At 40.2% G+C, this 13,899-nt stretch overlaps 1 protein-coding gene across 1 annotated transcript in view; it reads right to left on the bottom strand.

The window, feature by feature from the left end:
• REEP3 (receptor accessory protein 3) overlaps positions 1-13,899 on the bottom strand; it is a 42,242-nt gene that overhangs the window by 4,461 nt on the left and 23,882 nt on the right. Inside the window, exons 3-7 of the mRNA XM_068140123.1 lie at positions 13,678-13,754; positions 13,062-13,182; positions 11,231-11,344; positions 3,885-4,032; positions 959-1,110 (exon numbers count right to left, since the gene is read on the bottom strand). Coding sequence (XP_067996224.1) covers positions 959-1,110; positions 3,885-4,032; positions 11,231-11,344; positions 13,062-13,182; positions 13,678-13,754 — 612 coding nt within the window. The remainder of the gene's footprint in view (positions 1-958; positions 1,111-3,884; positions 4,033-11,230; positions 11,345-13,061; positions 13,183-13,677; positions 13,755-13,899) is intronic.

Raw genomic sequence — 13,899 nt, 5'->3', positions numbered from 1 at the left:
TTGTTCAGTCTGACGAAGCGGAGGCTGAGGAGAAACCACATTGCTCTACACAACTACCTGAAGGGAGGTTGGAGCAAGGAGAGGGCCAGCCTCTTCTCTTCTCTGTGACAGCAAGTGACAGGATTAGAGCAAATGGTTTCAAGCTGCATCAGGGGAAGTTCAGGCTGGATATTAGGAAATATTTCTTCACCAACAGGGTTCTCAAACATTGGAATGGTCTGCCCAGGGCACTGCTGGAGTCACCATCCCTGGAGGTGTTCAAGCAGCATGTAGACCTGGTGCTTAGAGACACAGTTCAGTGTTCACCTTTCAGTGCTGGGTCAAAGGTTAGACTGGATGATCTTGGAAGTCTCTTCCAAGCAGATATGTTCTGTGTGAACTGGGCAAGAAGGGTATGCCTGAACTGTTTTCCCAGAATTACCAAAAAACTTTTAGGAGATTCGACAGAGATTTATCCTGAGGTATCTTCAAACTGTTATACATGCAAACACAAAGCACTTCTCACACAGGATCTTCCCTTTCCAGGCTACAAGTTTCAGCAAGCCATGTATCCATGTGAACTGAAAAAATTCCCAGTCATCTTTAACAGATTAACCATCAGATGTTTAAGTGTACAACCAAAATGTGCAAATGCAAGTGACAATATGGCTATGTGCACCCTTCCAAGGTGAGCACTTCCTGGAATTTGACTTTGGTGGTGCCAGAGTTCACATTACAAGCACTATTTCATCTCATCTCCTCTCCCTTTTTCCTCTCTTAATTCCTTTTGTTAAACACCCCAAAGTACAAGAGCTCGAAGCTCAGATATTGTTAGCACACACTTCCTTCTTCATTTCACATTCTACAACCCAGTTATCATTGACAACCCCTCTAAGGTTAAGGAGAAAAGAGAAGAATTCTGCATTTTTAAACATGCCAAGGTACATTGTTGAACTCCACACTTCAAGACAATACTTGCCTCTTTACGGCCTTTAACAGTTTTCACAGATTTCATGCTCTGAGTTCTTCGAAGACCTCTCTGAGCAAACATTTCATCCTCTGAATGTGTCCCCTCCATCTCTTCATCTGTTTTATCATCCCCAGGATTTTTTTCCAGCGGAGTTTTGTAACCTTTAAAAAACAGTTTCATAGAAATGCTTATTAAGTGACTAACTGTTACATTTTCTAAGCAAGCCAGGAGTTCCATTTTTAACACACACCCTTTATTCTTTTAGGAGATTCAGTCGGTCTGACAGCTGTTTCAAAACAGCTAAACATCTACTCTGTCAGGAGCTTGTTACTTAGAATTCTGCCATTTCTAAGTAAGGTGCCACCTTGTTCCATAGGTATCTAATGTAGTGGTGACTCAAGTGTCAGAAATTAAACCAGCAGTCTGACAAGATATTCTGCTTTACACTGAACTGCAAAAACCTCAGTGGTCACCCTGAGAAGCACTTGATGGTTTTGGCCACAGTCGCTGTGGGAGAGGGGTTAGACTAGGCGAATATTTAAAGACCCCTTCCAACACAAATTACTCTACGATTCATAGGATCTTTCTTCATTCTCTCATACCTCTCTGCATATTAAATGCAAACCTACTCTCAGATCGACACACTGTCAGAGTACTTGTTAAGGGTTGTCAGCATCCTGCAAAAACAGGACCAAGAGATCATACTGGAGATTGTCACTAGAGGGAGCAAACTACTTAAAAAAGGTCTGAAAAGCACCTTGGGCTCCAAAGGCCCTGAATCCAAATCACACACCTATCACAAAGCCCCCAAAAGTAATCTGTTTCTTTCCTGTCACCAAGCTCTGCTTTTATAAGGCCATTCCCAAAACTCACAATTTGTAACACTCAGGGAGACCTCTTCCTCTCCAAACCCAACCTCATTTTCTGTTCAGTGTACACCTCATCTTAAGGCAGTATTTCAGTTTAGGCTTCATTAGATGATTTTCCTTTGATAATTTCATTTTTATCTGAGAACTAGAATCACACTCACTTGCTCTACAGCTACTTAAGGTAGACTTGCCTCTTCTGCCACTCTGGCAGCCACATCTCTGCCTCCAACACTACTTAATCTTTTTTACTAGATAAGACTTGAATTGTATCTGCTAACCAATACAGTTTCTGACTAGGGGTGTTTGCAGTGACACCAGTACTTCCTTCTCTCTCTTTTACAATACCTGTTCTAATGCACTTGCCTGTTTCACAACAAGCTTACTGGCACCTCAGTCATCCTGACACATCACTCATATAACCAGGCCTTTTCAACTCATTTCCACAGGAACTCCCAGTTGGTTAAACTAGCATTCTGACATGTGAGATTGTGAATAAACACCAATTGCAAGATTCAATGTATACACCATACCTCAGTAATCTTTTTTCAAATTGTGAGTATTTTCAAGCTATTTCAGATAGATAACCAGTGCTGAGGAACAGATGCTGCACAACCTCAGAAACTCCATGAGCTACTACATGATTCCTGGAACTCCACAAGCACTGCCCCTCCTCAAATGGAGCAATGAAAAGAGTAGTGAGGTGAGACATCAGAACACTGCCCAGGGAGGTGGAGTCAACATCCCTAGAGACGTTCAAGAAGCACGTAGATGTAGTACTTCAGGGCACGGTTTAGTCATCATGACAGCTGGGTTATGGTTGGACTCGTCTTGAAGGTCTCTTCCAGCCTTCGTGATTCTATGAACCAGAGCTATTTCTTTTGTGGGAAATGCCAAGTGGCTTACATTGTAGCTTCACCATTTTAAAAGGTACAATTGGCAACCTTCCATTGGCAGCCTTCCACTGAAACTTTCCTTCAAGAATCACAGGCCCAAGAGCAAAATTATACTGATAATGTGTAAGAAAATAGTAAGACTAATAATAAAATACCTCTACAAAAACATATTGGTCACCACAATATCTTTGAAGTGTTGATGACAACTTAACGGTGGTGATAGGTTATTCCTATCACTACAACAATTCTGCATTTAACAATTACAGACCTAGTGAATTAATTTCCATTCATTTCCTCTTCCTATTTAATTGAGCTTCTGTAAATTTTCATGTTTAACTGTAGTATGTTAGTCACAGAAACTCCACTTAATCACTTTTTTTACCTCCAATTATGCTTTATTTTGGTAAAGAATTCTCTCATCTTTGCAATTAGCCATGACTAATGAGTAGACTATGCACATTAGTGGTTGTGAGAAGAAAATAGTTCAAGGAGGATTTCAGCTGTCACAATGTATCCTGCTCAAGTCAGCTGTGTTAAAATGTACTGGAATTAAAGTCTGAGGCCTTTTCCATTTCTAGACAGGGTTAAATATATTTCTGCTTTCCCGCTTCTGTCTTTGGTGACTGTCTTTTAGCTAGAAAAATTCCCCTCAGTTTAGGAAGGATGTTGACTTGCTGGAACAAGTCCAGAGAAGAGCAACAAAGTTGGTGAGAGGTTTGGAACACAAGCCCTATGAGGAAAGACTGAGGGAGCTGGGGTTGCTCAACCTGGAGAAGAGGAGACTCAGGGGTGACCTTATCACTCTCTACAACTACCTGAAGGGAGGTTGTAGACAGGCGGATGATGGTCTCTTCTCCCAGGCAGCCAGTACCAGAACAAGAGGACACAGTCTCAGGCTGCACCAGGGGAGGTTCAGGTTGGATGTTAGGAAGAAGTTCTACACAGAAAGAGCGATTGCCCATTGGAATGGGCTGCCCAGGGAGGTGGTGGAATCGCCATCATTGGAGGTGTTCAGGAGGAGACTTGATGGGGTACTTGGTGCCATGGGTTAGCTGTTTGGGTGGGTTGGATTGGTTGATAGGTTGGACGCGATGATCTTGAAGGTCTCTTCCAACCTGGTTTGGTTTATTCTAAATAGATAAGTTTATTCTAAAATAATAGACAGATGCTTACCTGAAGATTCACTTGCAGAGGCTCTGGTTTTCTTTTTTGCTTCTGGTAACGTCTGATAGGGTCTCTGTCCTACAGGCTCATCTCCTTGTATAGTAGTCAAATCATGCATACTGAAACTTCTCAGTTTCTCAGTTATTGCACCTTGACTCTGAAATACAACAACAGCACCTTTGAAACCAAAGCAGGGTATTAGCTGTTCGAGTTGGGTTAAGATGTTTGAGTCCATGCTTCCTTGGTTGCACTACTAAATTAATTGAATGCAGCAGACATATTTGCTTTATGTATTGCTTTTACCCAAACTTAACTGTAAAGCTGACCTGTATACTGCTCCTAGACCAAAAAATACCAACCAGCTTACAGATAAGCTAGTAGTTTCATTTAAAATGTCTCATTTCACTCCCTCAGTCTGAGCAAATAATGGCTTTTTGGGCCAGGGCAAATATTTAGAAGAAATGTTCAATTCACACGAAACATGAAATTTCTGTAGCAGTGCACAGTAGTATGGCAGCGAGTTTAAAACTTCCATTTTATAAATGGTGGTACAAGACAAAAAGATTTCTACTATTTTATTTCAATACGCATAAGAAAGGAAGATAACGTTAAAAATACACTCCATAACATTAACTGAGAAAGTGGCAGGACTACAAAAGCTCTACTTGACAGAAATTTGAAACTACAAACCAAAGAGGTGCTGCTTGGACAGGAGGCTGGCAAGTTCTCCTACTGATGTAGCTTTACTGACACAATACCAACCCCAAATCTGATGCCACATGAGGACAGCTGATCATATTTGAACATATTTCTTTTCTGTCTTTACATCTTTTGTACATGAGACATGTAGAAAATTCCACTTTGGAAAGAGGAGTTGTCAAGCAACTTTTCATCTTACATCAGATGATGTTATTATTAAAGCACTGAGGATTAATTTATTAAGTAACTAAAAGAACAAGCACATTACTCAATGTCATGTTAAAATAACATTTAATTCTTCACTGTCTGGCATATGAGGGGAAAAAAAATTAACTGTTTCAGAAGGCTGACAAGCCTGTGCATGATTCCCACTTCAAGCAAGAGTTCAAGATTTTTATCTCATTCTTTCAAATAAAGTTTTGAAGTAAAACTCCTTATTTGAGCACTATATGAGCTAGTAGAGGCAGAAAAGTGAGTGAAATTCCACACACCTTTCTCTGCAACAGCATCAGCGTAAGGCAGTCCTTGAACCACTGACCACAGACATTTGTTCCTACTCTCATGACAACTGTTTGCAGATGGTAGACCCATAAACTAAATTATTTCATGTTAAAAATAGCCACATGAAGAGACAAAAGTCAAACACTTTAAGCTTGCATGGCTACCAAAAGGCATGGGGACAAAGTGGCTGAAACCTAAAATTAATTTGCTAATCATCAGTCCTTAGTACAACATGTAAAACCCAGACAGCATGCCACACAGCCAAGATTCACTTTTAGTTCTTTAAACACCACTCATACACTGCCACTCATCAGTAACAAAGAAAAGGTTCTTACGAGAGGTGTAGAAGCCTTTACTTTTCCAGCTGCTCCTGCATATGTTGGAAGGTTGCCTTTGAATTAAAAATGCTCTATGGACATTGTACAGTCTGTGTATAAACTGCTTTATACATCCTGAAGTTAATTTTGCTCACTAGAATACCTTAAGGCAGAAATCCTGCCCTTCCACTACTCTGCTACTTGCATTGAAAACTGTTTGCACAATAAACCAAATCGAGAGCCAGCTGAGTATGTGCAGTCAGTGACTAGAACACCAGAGAACCTGTGAGCCAGGACTGCTTATTTTGACAATTAACAGCTTGCATTATCTGCTGCAAAATATAAGGCTTGGTTAGCCTGTGTCCACTGCTTGAATAGATGCAACTACACTCAGGTCTCAGTCACTGAACACTAATGATGAGCTACAAGAGACTCAGCTGGGTATCAGCAGAAACCATATTTAACACAATTCCACTCAGTGTGGACAGAATCTACTATTAAATAGTGGCAGAGGCTGGATTTGGCCAGAAGCAAAAGCAAAGACAGACACATTTGCACAACAGTTGCACACCAAGTTAGTTCATCACATGACACACTACCAAAATTGGAATTTGTACAAGATAACAGAATTAAGATTACAATGACACACCAAAAAGAATTCATATGACAAGCCTATATTTCCTATTTCACTGTAGGCAGAGGACTAGATCCAAACTGAGAATGTTCAGTCTTAATGTTTCAGGGCAGCTTGGATACACAATTTTGTTTTTCAAAAGGGAAAGAGTCAGCTATGTTCCATAAAACCACATTGTGCCCTTAACCAACTGTACATTTGATGAGACCTGAGCTCCTATGGAGCCCTGACCCAGTCAGGGAGGATGTAAGGGATTCCTACAATGGGCCCTGCATTCCAAAGCTACTTGCCAAGAAGGAAAGTTTTACTCATGTTACACACAGGAAATGTTAAGAAATTTGAAAGGATACATATACAAATAAGAGGTGCAGAGCACATGCCTGAAAATCACAGTAGAAATGGAGGCTGCACAAGCACTGCTGTACTACACAGTGATAGTCACTAATGATATTAATCCTATGGAGGAAGTCCATACAGGCCCCCCAGTCTTCTCCTGCTACAGGAAATATGAGATTAAATACTCACTGCGCAGGAAATGTGGAAGTAACATTCACTTTTACAATATTAATGCTTTATGAGTTTTGATATCGTGATTGAAAGTTCAGAATCACTAGCCCCAGCTTGAAAGCAAGACATTTGCTCCCAAAACAGAAGGCAGAGCAATACAATTGCAGGAGGAGGTGAAGGGGCAGCTCCTGCTTCCATACTCATGCCACGGATCTGGCAGCAGCCATCACTTCTCCCCAGCCATACGCACAGCCCTAAGTTAGTGCTCAGGAGAAGATGACAGAGCAGTCACCACGCCTGCACTGGTGTCCCATTATTTCAACAGTTCCTATCAGTAAGGATCAAAGTCTCTAAAACTAGTTCTTGATAAATATAGCTTACTTAAGGGACTCCTCAGACTCTCACAAGCTATTAGTATGCTGTCTCATCAGCTAACCCTCATACATGAAATGTCCTTCTCTGTTTTGTTATTGAGCATGTATTTTCACAGTCTATACATTTAACCCAAGGAATTTGCTGTAAACAGCACACAGTAGGTCTGCCTCAGGGACTCTGTTTTTTGGTTGTTTAAATTGGACTTGCATCCCTCAGTGGTCAGAATCACCAAATAAAGCTGCTGGCCTTCACTGGACAAGTTCTCAATGAACTCTACATCCAGAGTTGCTTGGAACTTTGTGGCCACAGAGCTGCAGCGTGCAGCACCCACATTCCCAGCTGTTCTCTCCCTGATTCAATCCAAACTGACAGGGAATGACTTCTGTTACCCCTCAACCTGGAGAGGGACTGCTGCCCTGTGAATGACCTCTGCAGCACGCCAGGCAGTCCCAGCAGGGAAGAGAGATGAAAGTAATGTTGCTGCTGAGCTGAACTGCTCAGTGATACTGGCTGTAAGCCACAGCTGGCTGCGATACACCTCCTTCCTCTGCCATGCCCTCAGTAGGAAGAAGGGGAAGTCCAAGTAAGGCTGTTTGAAAAAATATTCAACCAGAAAAGAAGCAGCAGACTGAGGATGACTAAGAGGCATGCAGGAACAGCCCTCAAAATACATTAGCAGTATCAGTACCACCACCAAATAGTAATTTGCAAACAGACAGTATTTGTGTGGTCTCAAAGGACAGCCCATTAGGACAAAGGACAGCTTAATTAGCAGCCACCACACACATGATGATATACAAACCAGTATCTTGATAAATCAGAACTCATCCATTGGCAAAAATCAGAACATACAGGTAACCAGCACGCCACAGCATCTGGAAAGCAGATGCATCAAAACACAAAACATATCAGGGAAGTTCTGTTGTGGAAATAGTTTCCACAAATCCATATACTACTGAGTTAGAAGGGCACCATTAACTTTCCTATCATTGAAGACATCTTGTTGCTGATTCTTTTATATCCTGAAGAAAGTTTTTGTTAAACTGTCAAAGTCAGCCTAAACCGTATTTCATTTTTAAGTCTCCTGAAATCAGGATTTTACAAAGGTTTGTTCTCTGTCATATTAAGTAAATTTTTTCTTGCTAATGTATGCTATTTAGCAGGTTTTGAAACACTAAATTTTATATGAACAGTGCCTGACTAGTACCAGCTAAAAATATCAGTATAGGAATGTAAGCTATAAGCCATGACTCCTGCCAACTACATTGCAACTTAACTACAGCAGAGCAGGTTTAAATCTATGTCAGATTTCAGTAGATTGGCCTGGCTGGCTGCTCCAGCCTCCCCTGCACAGCCAGCTGGCTGTTTAATACTAATCCCCTATTCCTTTGACAGCTCTTGGAGAAAACTGCTCTTTCCCACACAGTTTCCAAGCTATTCTACCACCCTCCTTTTAAAGCCAGCATAAGCAGACATCATAGCATCTTTTGTTTGGAAGCTTCAGTGAACAGAAGCTTTCTTTGCACCTCCTCCTGTGTTTAACCTCCCACACTCTCTACTCCTAATGTGAGATATGATACGTCAGAATAAGCATCTCTGCTCCTTGCCAAAAAAAACACCCCAAAAAAGTGATGAAAGCATGTCTCCTTCCCATCAAAACTGATCCCACTAATAGGATTCCATTCCTGAGATCCTGTAGCATGCCCCACCAGCTCATGCTGAAGGGTTAATGCTGGAGGCAGCAGTCAGTTCTTGAAAAGCAGGAAACAAAAAGTCAGGAATACATGCATTGTCTGCATCCGGTTGCATGGAGCAGTCACCATCAGCTTTTTGGAATGAAACTACAAGAGTTTTAACATGCCAAAATAGAAGTTTTCAGAGACTACTCTTCCATAGTGTTGAAAAAACATGTCTATTTTAGATCTTGGGTACTGTGGCAGTGGTTTTGCCCAAGTATCTCATCTGCACTGAACTAATTCTGTACAAACATTCATGAGCATGTTTAACAAGTTTTAACAAATAGAGCAGGCATCTTGCCAGTCACAGCTGAAGACCAATGAAATCTAGAGACAGGCATTTAGGACAAAGCTATTGTTTCAGAAAAAAAATAGTTAGAGGAGGTATTTGTGTTGTTTTACAATCTCTCTGTAAAATCATAAGGACAAACAACAAAATACCCTTAGCCAGACAGAAGGAAACACACACATAATGTAACTGTCATTACAGATGCACATTATAATCAGTTATGACTTGCTGTTTGGCAATGAACCTGCATTTTAGCATCTAACATAGTTCTTAAAAACCTTTCCCAGTAGAGTTTTTTGGCTTTTTTTTGTTGGGTTCATGTGACCATTTGAGGCTGTGCCTTTAAGAGCGGGACATTTGCTGGAACACTCTGGCTGAATATTTTGAACACATTCAGATATTCTAAACGAATTTCATTGGTAGATTGGTAGAATGCAACTTTAAGTTTTAGTTCAGTTGGAATCTTTTCTCAGTCCACTCTGTTCTGCCTTTCCAGCCTGTCTGCTTCTGAGCAACTAGCTGGAGCTGACCTTGAGATAAGCAAAACTAATCCCTGCATGCGCTTTGAAGCCTAATAAGAATTTTCCTCCTTAATAACTACCTTTTCTCTCTCTAACCCTTTTTTGGGAAAAAAGGGAGGTAGGGGGAGAGAGGGGGTACAGAGGAGGGAAACCTCCTCTGTCCAGAGGAGGAAGTTTTGTTCTGATTATTTCCTTTGCTGTATATTTCTGTATATATTGTAAATACTGTACATATTGTGTATATACAACCTGCATTCCATATTGCTTGTGAATACAGCTCTACCCTTTGCTTCTCCGACTGTTTCAGTCATGGTTTCTTTCTTTGTGGGGGAGGGAGAGCTAGGCCTTCTCTCACCACCACAGTTCATTTCTTTGGGTTTTGTCAAAAACCTGTTTTCACTCTGGATACTTTTATTCCTTTAGAGGTGTACCCTACTTCAGTATAAATCATGCCTCAAGACAATACTAATGATTTGACTCAGAAAAAAATAAAATCAGGGATAAAATGTAATCACATGCTTAGTGTTTTAGGCCCATTATACCCATATTTTAAAGTTAGTTTGCAGGGGGTGGGTTTTTTTGTGTTTGTTTTTCAATTTTGTTTTGTTTGGGGGACTTCTGTAGTTTGTTTGGAGGGTTTTGTGATTTGGTTTGGGGTTTGATTGTTGCATTTGCATTTTTTTGTTGGGTTTTTTTTTTGGTGGTGTTTAGTTTTTACACTACCACTCACATACATCTTTAAAGAGGAAGAATGAACAAACAAGATATGCATGGCTACTTTTACAGACCTTTTTGAGACAGCATTTGAAAATGTACATTTTAGAACTGTTTTATAAGGCAAGAAGTTCACATCAGCACAGAATTTTAAATTAAATGCTAGGTGTACCCACTTCACTTCGAGAGTCAGGTCTCTACATTGCCTTCTGTCACTTAACAGCAGTGTTCAGGTTTTCAGTCCTGGTACTATAAATACGGCAGTTTCATTTATTCCCAGGCAGAAATAAACCCTGATCACCTTAGAACGATCCCTTTAACTAGGACATACACATCTTTCTTTCCATACTTCATGTGGTTTAGTTTCATTAACTACTAGGATAGATATTGCCAGAAGTTATACTCCTTTTGGTGGGCCACAAGTTTCTTAGAATCTTAGTTAGAAGGCTATATTTTGCTTTCCTAGACCAAAAATGCTCTGAAATTCAACTGAAGGTCATGAGGTTTGTAGGCATGTAATTCAGGAGCAACCAGAGGTTACTTCATGGTGTAATGGAAATTATACAAAGCAAGACTATGATAAATAGCAATATGCAAGCTTATGCTTAGTGTATTAAAAATTAAATCAACATTTGCAAACAAGTTAATTCTGTCAAGATAAAGGTTATCTGTGGTAGTAATCTTTCATGCTTTACTTCAGATGTGGAGTTACCTCAAGTTGATTGGAGAAAAACAGCAGAAAAGCCAGAAATCCTTTAAATAGTTTGTTTACCAACAAGAAAGCACAGAGTCAGAAAAAGAAACAGTGGTCATCTTTACTCAAAAGCCTGCATGGTATCTTTGGAATTACATTAAACTGATCATTGTCATCCAAGAAATAAGTACAAGCCACCTTAAACATATGTAGTATGAGGAGGACTAGAGGCCTGCAACCCTTAAATCACATTCCAGGTTTCCGATGTGTTCACACATTAAATCTCATGCTTAGGAATGGCAAGTCTTCAATACAATTACATTCTTCTCCATCAAGGACAAAAGCAATTAATACAAGCAGAAAGTTACCTTTACAGCTGCTGTCACTGCAGCAGTTGCTGCCAAATTCAACCCTTGCCTCCCAAAATTCACCATGGTCTCATAGCCTCTTTCTTTGGCTTGTACGATGTACTCGTCGATCTCCTAAAGCAAAACATAACAAAATTTTAGAGGGCTGTGCATAAGTCACATTACCCAAAGTACTATTTTCTTCCATCAATTAAGGAAGACAGAAGAAATCTAAGAAAATCTTTACTCTCATTAATAAATAATGAGACAATTACTTTTGCCTTTGCACACTGGTATTTCATTCACTTACAATGGTTTTTTAAATGAGAGCACATAACTGGTCAAACAAGATAAAATAGATCCATCTTGTCCATCTCAGAAACATTGCAGCTACATAGCAAGCTCCTTACAGACTAAGCTTAACTTGTCAGACAAAAGTTGTTCAAGAAACAGCACACTTAAGATGAAATCAGAGAGCTCCTTAGAAAGATGGAGTGGTCTCACTATGAACTTTTGAAGCCATGGCTTTGACATAATTAAGTACTAAGGATGACACAGTCATGGAATCAATAAGGTTGGAAGAGACCTCAAAGATCATGACATTTATCCCCATCTGTGGTAAATGCCTGGAGTTGGAGATAAAGGCTTCCAGGTAGTTCACTACAGCTAGCACACTATGGGGGGAAAAAAAAAATCCCGTTAGCTCATGAAGTTGAAAATGGTTTATAGTTCAACCTTCAGAAGGTCAAGATGGCCTTACTATTTATATCAGTGGCAATTATATAAGCTACCTGCTCTGCCTAATAAAGGCCAAGCCCAGCACTGACAGTTACGAAGGCTGTTTTCTGTACTGTGAGATTTTTCAGTGACATTCTTTGCATCTCTTCTAATCACTCTCTCCACACACAAACTGGAAAAAAAAAAAAAGGCAGCTAAGCAGATCTGTGTCCCTGTCAAACTTCAAGCTAAAGCTAAAGATCCTTCAGCTATTTTCTGTTTGGGTATTTTCTGCTGCAGAGTGATTTTCACTTAAACCTCAGCAGAAAGCCTCTCCTTTTATCCTGTGTGTTTGCACACCTGAAAAGTCATTGATGTCATTCATCCTGAGAAGCATTATTAATAGGTTAAGCTAGAAAAAACCCACAGTAACCTGAAGAAGAGTTGCTATAACTGCATTAATGCTTCTGCACATGTTCTTCCTGTTGACAGTCGAACTGCAGCACTTCCACTCAACTGAGATTCGTGAACATTCATGAGGTTCAATAAGGCAATGTGCAAGGTCCTGCACCTAGCTCAGGGCAATCCCCAATATCAATACAAGCTTAGGGATGACAAGATTGAAAGCAGCCCTACAAAAAATGACTTGGGAGTACTGGTGGAAAAGAAACTGGACATGTGCACTCGCAGCTCAGAAGGCAAATAGCGTTCTGGGCTGCAAAAGAAGCATAGCTATCACGTTGAGAGAGGCGGTTCTGACACTTGACTCTGCTCTGGTGAGACCTCACTTGAGTGCTGCAATCAGCTCTGGGGGCCCCAACACAAGAGAGACATGGACCTGCTGGAGCAGGTGCAGAAGAGGGCCACAAAGATGATCAGAGGGCTGGAGCACCTCTCCTATGAACACAGGCTGTTCAGCCTGGAGAGGAGAAAGTTCCAGGGAGACTATGGTGAGGAGGTTGGAGTAGATGGTCCCTTCCAACCTAAGCCATTCTATGACGACCATCTGCACTTCCAAGTTCATGCTGCTTGACAAACCAGTAACACACTGATCTGCTTCCATAATAGATCTAGCAATAGTATTTTAGCATACAGTATTTCATATTAGGCATTGAAGACAGAAGTTTGTTCTTACCCTTTCTTTAGAAGAAAGAAGTGGGTGAAGAAATTTTCTGTAGATTAAACTTGCCCCTCTAGTATACGGGGAAAGGAGCCAAATAACAAAAGCTATCTTCAGTTCATAGTAAAGTGGGAACCTACAGACAAGTTAAAGGTTGCATGAAATCAACTCCATTAAGAAACTGCACAGTAATTAATCATCATGAAGAGATACCTCAAAAAGAACCCAAAACTGAGCCACAATTACATATGACCATACAGGATTTTTCACATGTAAGAAGTTAAAGATCTACATATTGAATTGACTATACTGTCATTTAAGAAATGGAAATAGTTGATATACTTGCTTTTACTTATACAGTCCTGCAGGGATAAATTATAGTGCATCTTAAGAGTTCCACTTTCCTATTTAGTTTCTACAAAGATGGTAATATTCTGGTCCCTACTTCAAGTAACACTGTACAGCACATGCAGAAACAGGTGTTATTTCTTCACATTCACCAAGATCTTTTCCTGAAAAAACAAAAGCTATCAACAAGCACAACTTCTTTATGAAAATTAAATGATTGCCAATCAAAGAACATCAGAAAGAAATCTGATTTTATCTAGAGTTTATAAAAGCAAGCTCTTACCAAGAGACTGTTAGGTCACTTATTGTTTCAGTAACTGTATAAAGAGCAAACACAATCCAATACATCATCCAGCGAACCTGAAAATTAAAACATCACTTTAGTAAGAATTCTGCCTTTACACAGATCACACCACACACTGTACAACCAGTTCAGAGTGGCCAAAGCACGACATTCCACTGAAATTGTATAATGGTCCTACAGCTTTTCTGTTTGTAAACAGAA

Source organism: Melanerpes formicivorus, unplaced genomic scaffold, assembly GCF_026170545.1.
Source record: "Melanerpes formicivorus ecotype bairdi unplaced genomic scaffold, bMelFor1.0.p_v2 SCAF_6, whole genome shotgun sequence".
Lineage (NCBI taxonomy): Eukaryota > Metazoa > Chordata > Aves > Piciformes > Picidae > Melanerpes > Melanerpes formicivorus.
Note: the sequence above shows the minus strand (reverse complement) of the source record. Positions and strands in the feature narration are given on the sequence as shown.